At 38.0% G+C, this 22,209-nt stretch overlaps 1 protein-coding gene across 2 annotated transcripts; it reads left to right on the top strand.

Moving 5' to 3' along the window:
• The first annotated feature begins 12,844 nt into the window (after positions 1 to 12,844).
• uts2r3 (urotensin-2 receptor 3) lies at positions 12,845 to 16,483 on the top strand. 2 transcript variants are annotated; one of them, XM_068324794.1, is made up of 3 exons: positions 12,845 to 13,030; positions 14,598 to 14,923; positions 15,014 to 16,483. In XM_068324794.1, exons 2-3 carry the CDS (start codon positions 14,687 to 14,689, stop codon positions 15,809 to 15,811), a joined length of 1,035 nt encoding a protein of 344 aa, XP_068180895.1. In that variant the 5' UTR covers positions 12,845 to 13,030; positions 14,598 to 14,686; the 3' UTR covers positions 15,812 to 16,483. The 2 variants fall into 2 exon arrangements, with proteins under 2 accessions (XP_068180895.1, XP_068180894.1); XM_068324793.1 differs by having other exon boundaries at positions 14,598 to 16,483.
• Positions 16,484 to 22,209: the final 5,726 nt, after the last annotated feature.

Genomic DNA, 22,209 nt, shown 5'->3' with positions numbered 1-22,209 from the left:
ACATCAATTGTGTTTAACTGGAAGACTTATATGGGGGGGGTTAGCATACAGGTCACCTGAGGAAGCTTTCTGAATTGTTTGATGGTCTGGGGCTGATAATGGTAAGTCAGGTGTATGCCACAGAGAAACCAGTGACTTTGTCGACTGCAGTCTTTAACTGAGCATCTGTTTTGAACCAGATTAAAAAAAGCTTCATGGATATCAAAGAGACTCAACAAATAAATAGATATGCAGTTACAATGTGAAAACAACAACTGGCATGGGACATTGTACAATATATGGTAGTTAACACTAAGAAAAACTCCTTAATCTGTAAAAATCTTTAAAATGTGTTTACATTTTTAAACAAAATAAATCTGTGCAATGAAAGAACATGCCTGCCATGTATTTACCTTGTTAAACCATTTCCAGGGTACTCTATTATCTTGTATCAACAGTCATTGACTTTGGAATAGTGGAGGAAATCAAACCCCCAACTAAACCCCGCACTAAGCCGAGAACAAACTGAATAGAAATACCATAGACAAGAGCTAGTGTTATAACTATAAAAACAAAGATGTAATTTCATTCAGCATGAAGAAGCAGGGTAAATGAATGTGTCCAACAAATGGAAATGAGGAAAAAGATCCCTCCTGAAGTGTGAGGTGACATAAGGGTTCATTTTTGCTTGGATGTTGACTTCCCTTCAAGACACATTCTCAGTAAACCAATGAGCTTTGATGGAAGTATCTCAGGAGGAGACAACAAAAGAGTCTAACTATTTTTATGGTCACTTTGCTAAGATGATGGTTGTTTGCTTGCTGTTTGGAGCTTCTTGTTTGACACACTGCAGGTCTTGAAAAGAGCAAACATAGAGGAAAAGAATAAAAATTAAAATCTTTCAGATATGATATGATAAATCTGCGCTGAAACAAATGCTTCAGTAGTTATTCTGTTCCATAGATACTTATACCTCGTAAACTTGGTGCATCTATTCAAAATTCATATTCATAAAATCACAAGTGTGACGCATGTAGTAAATATTCAAATAGGTGGTGATCAGAAACCTACCGTTTGTAGTGTCTTTATAGTGTATTTCATATAGTCCTTGGATTGCTATTGAATTATCTTGCTGATCAAACAGGTTGGCAATTTTCTTTTGTTGATTTTGACTTCAAGAACTATACTCACAACAAAGAGCAAAGCTTCACCCAGGTGTACCTGTGGAATGATGGAGCCTGTGAGCAGAAACAGAAAGACACAAAATAATTTTCTTTATTTCCTGAAAATTTCGGAACTAAACATAAACATCTAATTTTGAACGCACACCTAACTATCCACATATATCAAGAATTAAAATGGAGAGGTGCATCGTATATCCTTAAGAAAACCTTCTGGTAACTTAAAAAAGGACCTTATTTTATGTGAGAATACAGTAGAGAACAGGTGGATAGGCTTTGATCAATAAATTATTGTAGATTAATGTCAATAGACTGGAAGGAGGGGTTTTTTTTTCTTGAGAATGGAAGCATAATTCAGACAAAGGACTGGAATGAGCCCTAACCCAGGGTTAGGTGGGGGTTAAGAGGCAGTACGTCTCACTGTGGAGACACAGATATACTGTGGGTTACAGCTGTGCTCCTGACTTCGGTAATCTCACAAATGGTTTTAATCCGCTGAGGATTTACGTAAAAGTCACTCTGTATGTGGCAGGAATATCTCTATACACACAGGTAGGATATAATATGGTATGAATAGGATTTGGAATACAATTGGAAGATATATTTAACCAATACTTTCACCAGAATCTAAAACAATATAAATCACGGCAAAATAAATAAACAATGAAAACTCGTGCAAACTATGGCATGTCCATGCCTATGTCTGCAGCTGCTCTTTACTTGCTGCTGCTAATTGACTGCAGGTCACTTTAGGTGCTGGATGTCATCTAAAACATTAAGAAAGTCATAACAACAATGTCAGGTCTGTTCAGAATGGAAACTAGAGTAAATAAGATGAATCACGCAAAACAAAAAAAACAAAACCCAGGGTCAGTTCTGCATGCTATGCAGACAGCATATTAATTGGAGTTACAATTGAGTTACGTTGTTATTTCAATTGTCACACACGCCACCAGACGAGGCACAAGCAAAGCCGGGGCTAAATTTAGTTTGTTATTACAGGTAGTCCTCAAGATACAAACATTCGACTTATGTACATTCAGATCTCCAACACTCATCTCTTCCTCTTGTTTTTGTCTTGTCTCTTGAGTGTCTCAGTGTGTGAAGCTTTGCTTCGTTGGACATTTTTACTGTATACGTATAATTGAGAATGACTTACGTTGAAATTAAATGTGCCTGTATTTTATTTCATTATTTGATTTTTTTAATGTTCTGCAATAGTTTCTGGTAAGTCTTAGGGAATATTATTTTTGTATTTCGAGTAGTAATGGAATTTAAATGAACTCAAATGGTGATTATTGAAATTTAACAAATAACGACTTACGGATAATTCAGCTTACGAACAACCTCTCGGAACCAACTGCGTTCGTAGGTAGAGAACCACCTGCATTTGGAAGAACAGTTTTATTGATTCAAGCAGTCTATACAAGAAAAAGATCACTCAAGCATGTTTCTGTCAATAACATAAATAATATGATGAAGTCCAACTTTCCCAGGCTTGTGTTTTTATAAATGTTCAGCTAATAAAAAAACATGAACAAAGGGAGTGCTGACCTTGAGACCTCATCTGTAGCTCCTGCCAACACTACTAAATGAAAAACTTCTCAGGTTTACTATCTTTGTGATTGTGTTGAAGTGTCACAGGATGACTGATGACAGCTGCTTGAGGAGGTGATGAGGGAAATTTGTGTGTACGTGTGTGTATTTTTTTGTTGGTATGTAGACGTTGTGAAGTTGTGTGGATCTTTGTGTTACATTCTCATGGTGAGGTGTCAAATGTCTTAAATGCCACCTTATATAAGAACATTCATGTAGGGAGTGCATGTTAGGTAGTTGCTGGACAATGTCGGGATTAGATATAGCCTTTTGTGACGAAGGTTGAAACATGTGACCTGTGGCTAAATTAGAAAATATTCCATGAAATACATTTACCAATTAAAGTATAGCAAAACATCTCCCTCCATAACCAAAACCAGAATTCACCTACAAGTCTACATTAATCTGAATATTTTTGTTTGTTTTTGAGTTTAATGGATTCATTATGTTCTAATGACTGCCCACACAATACAAAGGTGACGCTCCACATATGGAGGCATCAATAGTTGTTATTGATCAGTGATGGTTAGAAAACCAGGGCAAAGCCCGGGCCTTTCTCTTATAGTGTCACAGCTCTCTGCTTGGATCTATTTAATACATTTCTTAATTTAAGTTCATTTTGGAAGGAATATTTTAAAAAATGCTAGCGCACACAAAGAGGAAACTGCAACAGCTGCAATTGAGGTGCCTGAAATATCACAGATGTGCAGAATACCTTCTCACTACTGGGGTGTCATTTTGCTTTTAGCCTATCTGATCAATACAGTTCTATCGAAGTGGTGATCTGGTGGCATCATTCAAACGCTGCAGAGCCACCGCAGCACCACACAGTAATGAATATTGTATAATCCAACAAAATGTTAGTGTATGAGTATGTCAAAAAATATGACGATTTAATATAATTCACTACCATTTTCTTGATGGTTTAACCCATTTATCATGAACCTACCTAAATCATAATCTTAATAATAAGTCACAAGAGTAAAAATGAATTACATTTTCAGAAAGACTTCCCTGGAGAGGTGTTTAGCTTTAGAAATGTTTGAAATTCAGCCCCAGACTCATGAAATCAGATGATACTTAGCACAAGGCAGGAGTCACGTTGGTATGTAGCCTTATTCCATCTAACTGAACTGGCATCCCTCCGTCAGCTGTGTGCAGTGATCAAGGTCATTGTGTGATAATGACCAAAAGATAATCTTGGGAGTTAAGATGGAGTGTGTTAAAACGCTACTCAACTCTTTTAATTATGGAAGAACTCCGACAAGTATGCAAACAAGACTAAATAGCCAGTTTAAATCTTAAGAAAAAGAGTGTTGTTGGGTTTTTTTTTTCCAAAAACCACCCTCCACTTCCCCGATCTACAGCACATTATGATGTCATCAGCAGCTTTAGATCATTTGAGGCAAGAACAGCATTGCAATTGGTAGACATTCTCAGAATGCTGCACAAATGAGAAATACAAATAATAGTGTACACTATAATTTCAATGGGCATAAAACTTTGTAAGTAGATAACTAGATAGATCTCAGAGAGGTCTATCGAGAGATCATGAAAGCAATAGTTCTATGACAGATTGACCATCATAACATGTCTCCTTAACAATGGAAACATACTTCTGGAATTTGGAAACATTAATATCAATATTAACTATTATTCAGGAAAAGTATATAAAGCTTATATCAGCTGACATTGGCTGAAAAGTGAGGTACATGCACAGGTCACCAGTTCAAAACCGAGAAACACATTGAGACAATGAACATATTTATACCTACAGGAAGTTTAGAGTAAAAGACTTCACCTATATTGTGTGTTTTGGGACTCTGTGAGGAACACAGAGGTACCAGAGGGGAAAGAACACTCACAGGAAGTACAATTACCTCAGAATAGTCATCATTAAATCACTGAAGCCAGAATTTTCCCAAATAATGGATGCAACATTTGTTTTAGATAAACTATCCTCTGGTTGAAACTCATTTGTGGGCTGTTTTTTTGTGCTTGTGTCATCCGTGTCACTTTTCGTGCACTTTGTGAACACAGACTACTGTTTGTACAACAGTATTTTTTAAGAACTGTCCATGAATGCATCCACTTGGAAAACAACAAATCAAAATAACTGACATGACCAACACCATTACAGTTGATATAATTTTCTAAATGTCAACTTCATGCATTTTACTCAGCCCTCCATCTTAAAATCGTACCCAGAAAAAAAAAGCTTGACCCCATGATGATATCTGAAACCCCTCAGCAATTCCATCAGCAGAGGCTATGTTTTTGATAGTGTCTGCCAGATTACCTCTTTTGTCTGTTTGTTAGCAGTATTAAACAAAATCTATAAAATTTCATGAAACTCAATGGCAGCGTCAAGAATCCACTCAGTTCTTCATTATGATGGTGGGTCAAGTAAACAATTTCATGAATTACACATAAATCTTTTGATTGGAATTCATTTATGGTTTCAAGGTGACAATTAGAACTGGCATTAGGTTTTATTATCATTAAAATGAATTGTTGGGACTTGGCTTAGGCCTGCATTCAAATGTGTATTATTTTTCCGCTATTTTACAAGGCAATACACGTATGTTGTCCATGTGTTTGCTGCAAAGCACTTTGTCTAAGTTTTTCTCAGCTGTGTAACTGGGTAAAATAAAGTAAAACGGATTACAAAATATTGTACAGCTGTTACTTCACAAACCATAAAAATAAAAATGGATTAAATCATCAAGGCACTCAGGGGTCTTTGGTCTCATCTGCTCAGGTCTACTTTGTTATCACCTCATTGCTCACAGTTCCATTGTAACTAACATATTTTATTCAATCGCTATATAGCACGTAAAACGTGAGTTAAAATTCAAATTTGCAAGCATATACTATGATATTTTACATTCATGCATACATTAATGCATAAATTAAAATGGCTTCATTGGGAGTTAAAACAGCTTCATCAACTTTTTGGGTAAAGGAGTATTACGACAATACTCAACGCCGAGCAGATGCTCAACATCACCACGAAAGTATAATTCAAAGCCAGAAAGAAGCAAGTAAGGAAGAATATAGAAAATCAAAATAAATAATGGAACAATCTGAAATACTAAAATGTAAAAACAAAAACTGCTTGATTTATGATTTTCAAATTAATAAAAATGAATGCTATAAGTAACCTTCCAGAAAGGTTACGACTAAAGTTCGCAAGCTGCTTAACACAACTGTAATATATAAACGTTAAAACGACAATAATTATTTCATTCAAAAAGTAGAAACTTCTCGCACAGTTTAATCAACACTTACCCTCGCTTTATAATTTATGACGTAGTTTTTACAGGAACGTCCTTCTTCTGACGAGTTTCTCGTTTGTTTAGTTTGAAAACACTCCGCTGGAGACCGCGCGCGAGCCGCTCTGTGCTACATTTCCTGTGAACTTGCCGCGAGCCCTCAGATGGTAGCTGAGCGCGCCCAAGGCGCGCGACTGCCAGAGTGACCTTGCCATGACGCGCGTTCTGATTAATCGATGCTATATTACTGTTTTAGATTATTGTTAGACATGGTTTATCGAATGTATACAGATAACTGTTTTAAATTGTTTAAATGACTGTTTATCAGACTATATCATTTACTGTAACGTAGTTTTTAAACATCTGCTTGTGGCTGATTATAGCCTAAAGAGATCCTTCTCGTTTGCTTTTGTCTAAGAGGCAAATCGTACAGACCACACATCTTTTGTCCATGAAGTCATGCAAACTAAAGCCATTTCAATTTGAATGTGGATTTAAATTAATGAAGTGAAGACCAGAATAAAAATCGAGAGAGAGAGAGTAGTGGACAGATTACGGGCGAGTCGATGTGCACGTGCGCGCATGTGTGTGCGTGTTTGTGTGTGTGTTACCAGTAATCTCAGTACAAGTGCAATTGGAGTAGATGACGTCATCCATTCTTTTATTCATTATATGGAAATAAGGACCATATTGAAAACATCATGCTAAAGGCACAACGATCAATTGCATCCAACTACAAAAATATATAAACATTTGGATATTAGGCATCATAACATTTTACTGTGTTTATAGAATGATAACCAGTTTTACATTCATCTGCAACTCTATGAAGCCTTCTATTAAACTGTGTTAATGGTTAAAAAAATAAAATAATAATAATTGTAATTGACAGATGGGGTGAGGAGAAGAAGTAGAAGAAGAAGATTTTTTGATTTTTGCAAAAACACTTTAATCACATTCAAATATTTTACAATTTACAAGAAGAAGAAAAAGATGTTGAACATGTTTGTTGAGGTTGTCTGTTAAGTGAAGTTTCATTGACATGTTAGCTGCTTTATTGCTATCCTTGTTAACATTACAAAAACCATCATCTCTCTCCTCATTTCATCTTTTGTGTCACATGTCCTTCATCAATATGGGAAAAATAAATGACAGCTTACAAAGATATTCTTTCAAAGTAGCTACCCCAGCACTCAGCTTTGCAGCCCTTTGTGGTTTAAAATACACAAAGACAAATATGTACATCTGGGATGAAACTTTCTTTTTTACATATTTGAGTAGAAATGAAGCATAAAATCACCAGCAGTGCTCATTTTCAATTGCTCAACAGTGAGTCAACATTTCCACTCTTAGGCTTTAATAGATTCACAGAGTGGTATTTACAAGTAATCTTTTAATGTGCACCAGTGATTTGGAAACATCAAATCATATATCTGCGGCAGGCTGGCAGATAGTGTGCGTCCTCACCGAGGGGCTGCGTGTGGACCTGCAGTACCTACTGTCAACCACCAGTGGGCAGGTTGAAACAATTTTTGGAATTCAACAAAGGGTCAGCAATTTAAGAGCAAGGCCACAATTTAGGACTTGAAAGTTTAAAACCAAGGTAGTGGTTATCTAATTAGATAAGATGCAGATATACCAGGGGCTAAACACCTGGTTTCTGGGTTTAATTACACACCAAGATCTGAAATCAGCAGCTGTCCAGACACTGAAAGGCTACGACTTTACACCTCAAGGTTTTTTACGATCTGGCAGATGCTAAAAAGACAAGCCAAGATTCATGACCACATATAGTTAAAAAGATTTATATTGAAAGGATATTGATGCACAAGTAACATTGACTTAAATATTAATTATTACTTTGAAATGAATGTGATTTAAGTAATTTTACTGTCTAATTTGTAATTATTTTTTGAATTTGTTCATTGTAAATAACAAGGAAAAGCATCAGTCAACTGCGGATTTGTTTGCTGGCTAACCAGATGCTTGCTGCTATGATAGCATTCCATATTGGCCTGTAAAAAGCTGTTCTCCGCAGATGGAGCTGTAAACAAATGTTCACTGTCTTGCAACAGGCTCCACATTTTGTCATGGTCACCCGAGGTCCAAGTCTAATGCTCCGTGAATTCAGGGGTAAGCACATACTGGTTCAATTTTTGGTGTTTCCTCTTTGCAGACTTCAATGGCTAACATAGAGAAAAAGATCCCCTGCATTTCACATAAAGGGTACACACATCCTCTCAGGCCCACAATATGGCTGAATCAGTGTAAGAACAAAGGTCCACTAAAGCAAGATCCATTGTTATCTTCCAGGACTATTATATTTCCAGCTTCATGAAAATATTTTTTTTCAGTTAGCCTAATTCATTCTTTAAGAGTCTAAATTAAAGATTAATAACTTACATTTCACAATATTTCAGCGGAAAATCCTACCTATACATAGAAAAGCGGGAGAGAAGCCTTAGAGGGGCACAGGAACAGCTGCCTTTGGGGGGTGTCAGACCATCCAACTTGGGTACACCTTCTAAACACATCCTTACAATCACACAAAATGAAAAGTTTACATTTGAGATGCTGACCATTGGGAGTATTTGTCATTACTGCTTTAAACAAATCCAGAAAAAACTGCATTACATCAAAATGATCCATAATTTAAAAAAAGCTAAATTTATCATTTGAGCTTATTATTTAACAAAATCAGATCTTATTAAACTTGCATTCAAAATTTCAAGTATTTAAATAGAGTTCAAGACACACTTAGGGGGAAAAAAGCAGTGTGTCAACAAACAGGATGAAGTGACGCAGGAGAAGCATTTCTCTTGGTATTGAGAAAACAGGCAAAATTTGATGTGTAACTGTAACAGGCAAACAGGGGTGGGGGAGACAGTAACTCATCACAAGCTGTGAATCAGTCTGCAACCATTCGTCAAACATAAAACGTCCGCCCATTTAATCAAGACAACGAGACTGAAGACGGACAACAAGGCAGGCAATTTGTCAGTTTGCTCAGATGGGTCAGCTAATTAATGAAATGAATGAAGAAAGCAAGGACTGCCAGGAAAAGGTTAGGAAGCTGATAATGTTTACGTGGTGGGTGTTCGTCATACTGTGACTACCTACAGATAGGACATGTTACAGCCCCTTCAGCTGGGGCTGGTGAAAATATACAGAATAATAAAGAGTGTTTTATCAAGGGAGTGGGAGTGTGATCTCAAGCTCCGTTTTGTTTTTACATGCTCAACCTCTCATGAACTCCCAGTAGCACAAAGACATCTTTGGCTCTGATCGGTCCCATAACGTCCAAAAACTTGACGTGCAGATGTCGGAGAGTAGAATATGTGGAACATTTCTATATGACATAAACTCAATTAGAAAAATGGATCAATGGATAAGGATAAACGCCGATGTAATCCATACACAGACGCCGCCAAGGTCTAATACGGGTGGACTTTGAATCCGAACATATCCTGAAGGATTCCCTTTCCCTTTAACACTTAATGCAATAAAGTATTGAAGTAATGCTAATGTAAATTAAGTAATTTAAAGAATTTAACAAATTATTTCTCATTAGTCATGCTATCACAAAATACATCATTTCTTGGTACTTTGGTCAACTAATCCATGTATTCTCAGGCGCTGGTTGAATAAAGCAAGCAATATATCACTTGGTACTTCATGAAGTTCTGTGGTAAAAAAAAATACATTCACACATACATACATACACACATACACACATACATACATACACACATACATACACACATACATACATACATACATACATACATACATACATACATACATACATACATACATACATACATACATACATACATACATACATACATACATACATGCATAAAAACTAATTGATCAATTCAGGAAATTAAAAGAAGATTCATTGTTAGTAAAAACAATAATGTCCAATCAAAGAATTACATATGTTAGCAAACAAATATATAAGTTATTCTGTTAAATTACAAAATATAATAAACTAATATGTCATTTATGTAGTTGGGTGTTTAAAAATGACTGGACAGAAAGATTGCACTTGAAGACACAGTTCAATATGGTCTCTGTACACAATCAGATCATCAGCCATAATCACAAACCTAATTGCAAAAAAAAAGAGACACAACATTTAATACAGATTTTATAATAATAAAGTTAAAGTTTAATAATAAAGTTGAAAACCATTATATTATAAATACACTGCCATTTCTCTTTTTGTTAATAAATCTAGCTTAAATTGTTTACAGGTAGAAATATTGATCAAGTCCCCACTCGTATCAACAGTCAGCACAGAAGAGTGAATGAGTACTATTTGAATATTTATATCCTTTCACCTTCAAACTGTCTTTATTCACACTCAAGATACAGACTAATTAATAAAGGATGGACTGCAGGTCAGTGCTTCAGAACAAAGCCCATAGCTCAGGTAAATGTAATTAAAAATTATACAATGAGTCTGCACAGACTGGGATTGATGAGCTCTGACAAAGACAAATAAACGGCACAGGACTCATACTTTCACCGTTCTTTCCCTCCACTCCCATTTTCCATGTTTACATGTTAAAGTTGGGAAATATCTGTTTCCATATGTATTGCAGATTATAACCTTTTCTGCTCCTTGTTTTTCCACCTTAACATAAAATTAAGTCCCAGAGAGCGTCTGATATTAGAACACTATATTGCACCCTTGGCATTCAGACCTCCTTCTCCATTTCCATCTATTAAGGTATTACCTGTCCCTCTCCTTGTGTCAGGGAGCCTGTGCTTCTCATGCCTCCATGAGGCACCCCCCCTCCTATTTTGGCATGCCTGTGCCAGGTATTTGTTCAAATTCCTCACACCCCGTGGGGATAGGTATGTCCCCCCTTCCACCCATCCTTCTCTCGTCTTTACTGCCTGTCTATGTCCATCTTATGTATGCCGACATATGTATGAAGCAGCCAACGCTGACTCCCCACCACCAGCATGAGGCGTACAGCCTACACATTTTACTGGCTAGCCACAACTAAATCATTTCCAAGTTGTTCAGCCTCTTGAAGCGAGCAAACCACAGCTGTGAGTTATACAAGAGCCAAGCCAAAAACAACTGAGTGGATAACAGGCAACTGTAAGTTGCTTTTGATATCTGCTGAAAGGCACGTTTATTCTGTGATGCTGTCAGAGCCTTAAGTCCAGACACTTATTACATCTCCCAGTTAAACTTTTTTTCCTGACATGGACAAATGTTGATATAGGCAAGTGTCTGGATAATTAATTTCTTCTACAATTTACACACCAAGTCATCATATGAATCCTTTGTGGGGGTGTGAGGCTCCTTGTGTTTGAACATGAGTCGATTAGAGTTTAACACAGGGTCAGAGTTAAAGTGGATTAGGTATTACATTGCATAAAAAAAGAGTTCAAATGATACACTGGTTCACGATGTCTGTCTCTCTCCCCCCACAGAGAATCTAAATTCTTCACAGTCAAATTTAATCTTCCCAGAAAATAAGTTTTACGTGTTATGTTCACATTTTTTTCTGATATCAAGCAGAAAATGAAATATTGACAAAAAGATCCACTAAAAAGAGGTATTGTGGTTTGACTGAGCCGTTCCTGTTATTAAGGATGAACCCTACGACTTTTTGGTTGGAAGATCCAATGTATATATGTATATACTGCACTGAGGTTATTAAAAATTGAAGAAAAACATTGTACAAAAGGAAAATCCAAAATTTGAAAAAAGAAAGAAAAAACGAGCCACAAATTCCTCCCCTGATGGGATCCTACAAGTTTTAGCCTTTGTGGTCATGGTAATACTTGTATATGATCATTTATTTCCATTAAATATTATGTATGTGGACTGCTTTGTTTTTGAGCTATTTGTAATGTAGAAGTAAACTCTTCTTTATTGAACCAAGACTGAATAGAGGTCGGCCATAAAAATAAGAAAACCACAAAGATTTTTATTTAATTATGTATTTTACAATTTATCCTCTCCATTATTGCTCTTATTTAAATAAATACTAGATAAAGTATGCTTCAAAGTACATTATTATTATTATTATTATAATTATTGAATGAATGCAGGTTTAATAAATCTATCACCATAAATTGTTACCTTTCAAAACTAAATGTAGTGGCTCTATCTGTGACTTATATGGCACCCTATGATTTGCCAAAATATGTTGTTATGATACCATTTATGGTCAGATTCTAGACTTCCATGGAAAGGCTTCTCAGCAAGTTCCCTATGAGATTTATGCCTGGACTAAAGGCATTCAAACCGGACAGTCATCAATCCATAATCAAACTTACACTAAATGTTGCTATTAAATATAAGAATTTATGACACAGCACTATTTGCATAAATTCTTAAACAGCTACTCAGCACAGCTAAGCACAGCAGGGTTGCCCAGAATTCTCCCTTAGACATGACACAAAGCAAGTTAACGGGAATTATAATAAAATGAAAGATTTGTCATGAGAAATATTTTCACAACAGCAAAAGGGGAAAAAAATCAAAAATCATTTCATGTGCATACGGAAAAGTTATCTTTCCTGTTATAACTGCAGAACATTTCTGAGGAGTCTTTTCCTATGAGTCACTGTCATACTCTGTTTCTTTTCTGCTTTATAAATGAAAACTTCAGTTCCAGACCCCAATTCAACCCAACGCAATATATTAACATTAAGTTCTACACTAGATAAACCCCCACGTTCATCCCACCCCCTTTTCCACTCCCACACCCCTCTAGAGTCAGACTCATCAAAGACGAAGCAGAGGAGACGAGAGCTGCAGGACAGGCAGCTCAGATCAGATCGCAAAGTTTGGGGGTAGAGAGTCACCACAAATACTCCGTCCTCTGTCCTATCCTGTTGAAGATTAATAAAGCATATTGTGGACCGGTAAATCCAGAATAATGTGTCAAAATGGGAAATGCGATTTTCCACCAAACAAATCCATGGAATACTATTTTAAAGTGTTGTGGATTAAACTGGTTTAAGGTAAGTTTAAGAAGAATGAATCTGATAAGTTATTGTTTGATTAAAGTAGACTGTGAGTTTAGATCAATGAGAATGTCATTTGTATGATGTACTGTAATTATACACTAAATATAATGTCAATATATATGTGTGTGTGTGTGTGTGTGTGTGTGTGTATACAGTATATATATATGTGTGTATATATATACATACAGTATATATATACATTCATATATATACATACATACATATATGTGTGTGTGTGTGTGTGTGTGTGTGTGTGTGTGTGTGTGTGTGTGTGTGTGTGTGTGTGTGTGTGTGTGTGTGTGTGTGTGTGTGTAAATTTTTTAAATGGTGGAAACACACAATTATTTTAATTAATAGAACTGTTTTAATTAAAATAATTGTGTGTTTTAATTAATATAACTGTGCGGTCTGTCCAAAGTCAAATGCTGAATGAATTATATCACTTATTTATAAAACAAGGTGAAAATAGAAAACATGTGTACATTCTGATCAAAGTAATACAAGAAATAATGTAAGAAAATATTGTTAGAGATGTGGTAAATTTAGTATATATATTGAAAAAAGATTTCCTGGTATAAGAAAGATCCTGTCACAGCTGTTATTTAAAGGGAGCCGGTAACGGAGGTACGCAGCTCGGCAGGAGTTTGACTGCCCCTCCATAGTTCAACAGTAGCTCTTAACCTCAGTGTAGCCTGGGTCACCATTTGTCACACAGGACTTTGCTGTCAGGCGCCCTACCTCTGCTTTGATGTCGCTAAAGATTAGATTTCTCCAGCAAATCATCCAGGATGAAAAATATTCCGCTTACAGCTAACAAACTAATCTCATGAAAAGCAAATGATCGCCAAATATTCCAGGGTAGTATATTTCAGTTATCAAAACCTAAATTTCTCATTTAAAGTAATCCTGAATACCACTAATAACAACCTCGGTTGTCACTCTGTCTACCTTATCGGACTGTGTGCATATATTTCTGCATTGAGAAAAATCACAAGTGCAGAAAACTGGATAGTAAATACTGGTCAATGCGGGACAAAGCTTGAGTCATGTTAGTCATGTATAAAAAAATCTATATACATTCCTCCACTTAGCCTAATGATTGTCTGACTGCTGACCTCAAGAATGAGTAGACATTTGGAGGTTTCAGTCTGATTTACAGTTGGATACTCCTACTCTGAAAATCCAATTATTTTACTAAAACCATGAGAATGTCATCCGGCTCCATGTGGAACTATAAACCTGCAAAATGTAAATGCCACCCAGAGTGTTCTGCTAACACCCAGATCACCCTGGTTGTGCTTACATGATAATTTCTATTACATGTTTATATGACTTTTTTTTTTAATTTAACTTTTAAATTCACATAAATCACTGCAGAGGTCAAATCAGTTTTAGATTTATCATCCTTAACTTGTGTATCAAATAAACAAAACCGACAGAAACAAGAGAATGTAACTAAGTTCTGATGAAAAATAACAAAATATATTTCTGTTCTCTTCTCCTCCTGTGTCTTTTTTCCCTCCCAATCCAACCCCCACCCCGACCCCCCCACTATGTCTAGGCTTCTTATGCTTAAACCCGAAATAGACAGCCTAACATTCATGTGCTGTATTCTCTGCAACTTTAAAATCCTTTTTAGTATTAAACATTATGGATCTCTCAGGATCTTTACCTCCACCTTCCCCCTACACCTTCCCGAACATCTCTATGCCCTCCTCCTCTCCTTCTATCTCTCCCTCTCCAAGCCTGGTATCCACAGCTCTCTTCTGTTGCCTCCTTTCTCTCCTCTCCTTGCTGGGCATCACAGGAAACCTGTACACTCTGGGCCTCCTCTTAAGACGAAGGAGAAGAAGGAGAAGACACAGAACAGGACCAGTTTGCTGCCCAGTGAGAATACCTGTGCCATCCTGCCTTGCCAACTCCTCCTCCCCTTCCTCCTCCCCCACTTCCTCACCTTCCTCCTCTCTTCACCTCCAGGTGCTGAGCCTTGCTCTTGCTGATCTGCTTTACCTTTTTACCGCTCCCTTCATTGTTTACGACAGCCTGGCGTCTGGTTGGGCCTTCGGTGAGCTGGGCTGCCGCCTCCTTTTGAGCCTCGACCTCCTCACCATGCATGCCTCCATTTTCACTCTGACCGCCATGAGTCTGGATCGTTACAGGGCTGTGGCCCATCCTCTGCACACCTCCTCCTCTAACTCCTCTGGCCTGCTCCGTGTAGGCCTGGCCTGGGGGCTCGCCGTGGCCCTTAGTCTGCCAATGATGATCACATTGCACCTGGAGGATGGGGAGAACAAGGAGGGCCAGCTGTGTGTCCCAGCTTGGGATGAGCAGAGCTCCAAAGCCTACTTGAGTGTGCTGTTCTGCACCAGCATTCTTGGTCCTGGACTGGCCATTGGAGCCCTGTACGCTACACTAGGTCGGCTTTACTGGGTGTCCCAGACCAGACCAGCATGGGCAAATGGGAGCAGCAGTGCTTGTACTCCACGTGCACCGAAACCCAAGGTCTTGCTCCTCATCCTCGGTATTGTCCTGACATTCTGGGCCTGCTTCCTCCCATTCTGGATCTGGCAGCTGCTGCCACTCTACCAGCCAGACATTCTGAGGACAGTACCGGTAGGGACGCAGGTAACGGTCAATCGTATTCTCACTGGACTGACTTATGGAAACTCCTGTGTAAATCCTTTCTTTTACACGCTATTAACTGGAAAACAAAGACGCAACCGGCAAACATTGACATCAGCAAAACAGCTTTGCCGCAAGAGCAGTCCACTGTAGTCGTGTTAGTGTCAGCAGCTGTAAGGAAAAAACTGTGAGAGCCTGCACAAGTGTGAAAAAAAAATCTGTGTATGAATGCTTAATTAGCACCATAGTCGATACCAAAGACTATTGATCTATAGCATGTAAATGAAAGAAAAGTACTAATCAAATGATAGCACTTCGTATTAATGCTTTGAGTCCCTTTTTTGTGAGACAATCAAGAATTATGGAATTGAAAACTTTTTCTAAACTTTCATGTTCATGTCTATTGTTGCTAATTGCTGTTGTAACAAGGTAACGCACTAATCATGGTTTGACCATGATAAACAGATAAAATGGAATTTCTAGAACAGGTAGGCATTATGGTCATTCATTTTCAAATGTAATTCATTCAAATGAAATACTTGTAAGACAAAGAGGAATGTTTCATTCAGTCAACAGCATGGTTTGTCCACCACTATAATACTATGCAATATCAGCAAAGCGGAGATTATGATGTATGTTGTGAATGCGTGAGCATTTTCTTTACTACCATAATGCACTTCAGCTTGTTTTCAGAAAACTATCAATGAAAATGTTTGTTTTTGAGATACAAGACTTTCTTTGAACATTTTTTCTGAGACATATTGGGCTTATAAATTGAATTATTTTTCCATTGTTCAATGTTTTTTTATTTAATTCCAATTGACATCTGACATATCTATTAAAAATATAGTTTACCATAATTGTAACCTGCATGATGTGTTTTAAAAGGTACTTATCATTTTGAATGATACAAAGCTGTGCATGGTCTTAACTTGTGGCTATTGTAACTGATGTTTAATAATGTATAATATATAACATTGAATAAAGAGTTTTCTTTCTGTAATTCATAATTGGATTAGACCTTTAACAAAGGACAGTCATCAGATTTTATGGTGTTCATGTCAATAACAGATGTGACGGAAAACTCAGCTGAGAAAAATCAGAGGGGAGGGAGGCAGAGGGAGGGAAAGCAGATGTGAAAGGTGTTTGCATGCTAGAAAGAAAAATATACTTCATGGAGAGAAATCACTACATTACATTTAAACTCTGGTTATTGTTTTTTATTTCATTGATTGGTTGTTTGTATTTCATTTACTGTTGTGAATGCGTTCACAGTCTGGTATGAAAGTGTCTCTGCAGTATTAGTCTGTCTGTCTGTTCATATATCTGTCTGTCTGTCTGTCTATTCACCTATCCATCTGTCTGTCTGTCTGTCTGTCTGTCTGTCTGTCTGTCTGTCTGTTCATCTGTCTGGCCATCCTTCTGTCTGATTACACTGTGCTATACTGTAAATCCTACATTTTTTAAATACAAATGAGCAGATATTGTTTCACAGACGGAAGTAAAGATGTGGAAGGGATGATGGGATAAAAACCTTGGGGTGTTTGATGATGAACATGGTGTCCTGATGAATAAGATGACATCCTGGTAAGAACCTTAGATTCACACACAGTGGCAGAATATTGCTACACATCACCTCCTGTCTTATTCCTCATCTCACAGATATAACAACCTTAATCTAATCAGAATTATATCCCACAAATCTAACATACAACAATATTGGCTCGGTGTAACTGATATTCCATATTGGTTACTTAAAATTAGTTGATTTGAAATCCAATCCTGCTTATATAGTTTATCTTTAGCCTCTCAAAAAATACACAAAGCAATGAATGAAGAAGCAATAATTCAGGGTTGTTTTTTTAAAATTTAAATTTAAAATTCCTTATGATTAGTTGCAGAGTGACAAAAATTAGACCGTTCTATATTAGGAATGAGTTATCTGATTTCTACTACTGATAGATACTACTGATGATACACTACTTGTAATGCAAATTTCCGAGATGGGTTATTTAATATATTCCTCTTTCTGTTTCAATACCTCATGTAACTTGACAACCAGAACTGCACTCGGTCAAGACTGAACACTGATAAAAAAAAAAGGTCACAATATTTGCTATTGTTATTGAGTAGATCATAATATTTTTTACGAGATTTCCCACCACTACGTCATCCAAACAAATCAAATACAGTAGATTAATTCACGATTTAGAGCTCTAGAAACTTGCGCATGTTTTAATTACCATGTCACCCAAAGGGACATTCAAACTCTCTTGTTCAAAACCACAATACCTCTAAGACCTGCATGAAACATGGGCTGAGCAGTGAGAGAACTGGCAATGATCCTGTCTCAAGTGACATATCAGGATAATGGTGTTTTTCTTTATCTACCCAAATCACACAGAAGGGCTGTTAAGGTCCATTAAGTGTGGTTAACTGTGTTGACTCGGCATTCGGTACCTTCACATGACATGATCTATAGGTACTTGCTTAATTTGAGTGACTTAATATTACATTAAACGTAAAATGACACCTGGATTATTGGAGGACTGTAAACATGAAGCTTGAATCTATTTATTTCCACATAAAACTCAAAAATACGGATTAATTGAGAAACTGAGAAACTGCTGCAGGAATTATCATGATGTTTAGTAAGGTTTCAATGCATTGGTAATACTAAAAGGTTGAAAATAGACGTACTGAGGGCATCTTCATAAGTTTCTCTGGAAGGTGATGGCATTATTTCAGAGGCAGTAGGGCCCTTCTACAGTCTACGTTGTGTTCCATGTGTTTCCATTTAACTGACCCAGCTACCTCTGAGCATAACGTTCCCTCTGCAGTTATTACCCATAGCCCTGTGCGGTCACACCACAGGGGGCACTTCTGTTGTGAAGTTAATGCAATATCCATCCACCTCTCACAGACAGCAGGCCTTCTCAGTGCATTTGTCCATTGAAATGAAATTTCTTGCAGACAAAGAGCGAGTTCCTTATACAGTATGTTGAAGATCACAAGCTCACAGAAGAAACTTGGTGGTTTTTGGACCCCTGGATTCATACCTAAATGACAAAAGATGGAGGGCAAAGCTTGTGCAAAGAGGAAAGCATTCCAAAAAAGACACTTAACAGCGGTGAAGATAGTAAAGCACAGAAAACTTGGTCAAATTTCAGAGTATACATAGTGGACACGTTCTACACGTCTGCATATTCAAAAAATTAATATATCAAATGATTAAGTCCTCTCTCAGGTCTGGGGGGGATGACTGAGTGTTTGATAAACTTCAAATACGTGGCACTTGGTCAACCCAACCAAAATGGATGGAAAATATTGTCTCACTTGGCAAGCGTGCTGATCTATAAACTTTGTATTATTTGTTTTGGTAGTTGCCAGCACTGCCCAACTCGATCCAATAATAACTTCTGTCGTCCTGCACAACAGAACCTTTGATTTCAATCTTACATTGCGGGCAGTGTCCTCCTCCTCTTCCTCCTCCATTCTCGTCCACATGGGAATACACAAGGACAAATGTTTTCCTTTGGGAGCGTCACTCTGTTTCACCTGAAGATTTCATAAATCCAGCACGTCCATTTCCTGGAATCACCATGTGTCTTTCCAACACAGTACCCGTTTCTCCGCCCTTCACGCTCTCCTCTTGACCAGTGTTTGAGGTTGCTGCAGGTGCCCCTCCCCTGGGCAGCCCACTCAGGAAAGCACCCCGTTGTGCAGACGAGACGAGGCCACAGCCCGCGCCAAATTCATGCTGTGAGGTGCACAAGCAGCTCCCATTCTCTCCAGACATACACAAAAAAAATTCCCTTCACACTCCTCCTTGCCTGCCCTCCTCTACAATTCAGTCTTCCCATCTGTTTTCCCTCTTTCGATCAGTTTTTTGTCCCCTTTACACTTTGTCTAGCCTACTCTTTCATTCCAGTCCATGGCCTTCCTATGAGATTAATATTTAGAAGGTTCACAGCAACCAAAAATGCTCAAATCACTTTCACAATCTCTCAAATAATACTCAAATGAATCAGAAGTGGCATTTAACTGCATCAACTTCTAGCAGCAGCATAACTCAAATACACAAATACACATTTCATTATACCCCCATATGTAGTTATCAGAGCATTAAAAAAACACTTTGTAATTGGTGGTTTGACAGTAAACACTGAAACCTGGGTGCTCACAGTGTTTCTTTGTTTAACCCATGGCAACCGTACAATGAGGCGCTCTCCTCCTCATCACGTCTCCTGCCTTCACAACTCCATGTCAGCCGCCAGGATCAGGGGAAACCCAGGCTTGCGTGCCTTCAAGGCCGGAGGTTACACCAACTGACATATATATTACGGTTCACACTGAGGCTCTTACTAGGGAAGACAGTAAATATGGCGCGTCGGCTCCTCTCCCTACGTTTCACCATTTCTCTTTCGTGCGGCATACTGTCTGTAAACACTCATCCCTGTCAACTCAGGCGTCAAAGCTACCCTGACCTCTGACCTGCTGGCACTTGACTCATGTGGACCCCACGGTTTGTCCATGTGGGGAGATCATAGCAGCAAAAGGACATCATACATTGCTATGACATTGTTCCATTTTTGGAAAAGAGTGTATAATCTATCAAAGCTAAAACAGCTGATTAGTCGAGCTACAGAAAATTGATTAGACAATATTCCCTTAACTTTTAACTGTTTCCACCATTTTTTAGGCAAAAATAACAAATATTACACATTTCAAGTTCTTCAAACATTAACTTTTATACCTGATTTTGGTTTCACCTGACCAGAATTTTGAATTTCATTGGAAAACTCCAACCATCTTTGTTAACGATGGCTTGTAGAAGGACTCCCATGAAGGTCTCACAACCCAGTACCAGACCAAAGTGAACCCTCCGTGGCGTGTTAACCCAATCTTTAAGTTTATCATTGTTTAAAATGTTTACCATCAGTTTATACATGTTTTTACCATTACTGTCACTCAGGTAAATCGGGTCTGACACAAAGAGAAAAACTCTCTACTCGAAAGGGACTGGCATCTTCTGGACTTGAAAGACCTGTACAATAAATATTGATGAGTCAGTTGCTGTGGAGTGAGTCAGCTCCTCCGACTTCTCAGCAGGCTTTTCGATTAACCTCACTGAGGTCACACCCACAGCCGAAGACAGAGCACAGCACCATCCATGGTGGGTCCACAGATCTCCACCACACACCCAACAGTGGAGATTTTCGCCGTGATGAATTTGGACTCCACTGATGCTCCTGCAATAGTTTTATATTTAAAAGTCCTCCTCTGACGACAGGTTCATTTAAAATCCAATATAGTGATTTAAAATCATGTGGTCTCCTCTTGGATAAAAGACCCCATATTCTAAAAACAGTCTGATAAAACATGGAACAAAGGAAGAAAGAAAGAGAGACTTACTCCAATCTTTTATTACAGGCATGTTTAATGGAACCTTGTTACCAAGACCAGGCTTTGAAAAACATGTAACTCACTCAATTTGCTTGTACTGATAACATAATTGCTTTCTTATCATTGAGTAAAACACCAAAGCCTGATTATGAATATTATGGTCGTTCATCTCTCGTAATTACATTACAAAGTAACAGTTACGTGAAGCATATTTACTCTGAGCATAGTGTATTTACTTTCTTAGCCAATGTGCGGCACAGTTGCTCTTGATCATGGTGCAGATTTTTGCAATATTATTTCAGTCATAATGAATCCCAAGCTGATGTCAGGACAAGGAGTGAGGTTCTTGTGATGCAAACCTGCAGAGTAAACACAAACAGATGAAAAACATGGTGACAAGAAGTAAGTTTAAAATCTGCCCCCACATTTTTTGATTCATCTTGTTTAAAACAAATAATGTATACCTTCATTCATTCATTGTCAACCACTTCACCCGCTGTAATGGGTTGCTGGAGCCTATCCCAGCTGACTGAGGGTGTGAGGTGGGGGAAACTCCGGGCGCCACGCCAGTGCACTGCGGAGCCATGGAGACGCAGACAATCATGCACGCTCATTCCTACGGGCAATTCGGAACAGCAAATTAACCAGAAGTGCATGTGTTTGGAGGTGGGAGGAAGCAGGAGAACCTGTTTGTCAAAAAACAAGACCAAACTAGAACCAAGGCAGTCAGAGATTGCAACATCCCGCGAAGGGTAGGTCAGGGTACCCTGAAAGTAGTACTGACAAGTGCATAGCTTTGACCTTTCAGGGTGGGTCAAAGCTATGCACCAGCTTTGACCATAGATCAAAGCTAGTGCATAGGTAGATCAAAGCACTAGCTTTGATCTATGGTCTTACTCACACTGGCCTTTTCCCTCGTCTCTCTATTTTATCCTGTTCCTGAGTGTACAAAAGTTGAAATTTGACCTTTGATCTAGTTTTCTCAAGGTCAAAGTCATCCTCTCATTTTCATCCCCTTGGCCGCCTGAGTAATCTGCTTTTTGTTTCCTCTTTCTATCTGCAACGGTTGCAAAGATATTTGGTGGACAAACAAACGGACGAAAGAAACACAGGACCACTGACAGCACCGCTTTGAAGTGGGATGT

The sequence above is a fragment of the Antennarius striatus genome, chromosome 9, assembly GCF_040054535.1.
Source record: "Antennarius striatus isolate MH-2024 chromosome 9, ASM4005453v1, whole genome shotgun sequence".
NCBI lineage: Eukaryota > Metazoa > Chordata > Actinopteri > Lophiiformes > Antennariidae > Antennarius > Antennarius striatus.
The sequence above is the reverse complement of the archived record's forward strand: the minus strand, read 5'-3'. Positions and strand labels throughout refer to the sequence as shown.

What these genes read in the sequence shown, in the direction of transcription:
- uts2r3 (XM_068324793.1), top strand. Translation starts at nt 14,687, where the DNA reads ATGGATCTCTCAGGATCTTTACCTCCACCTTCCCCCTACACCTTCCCG.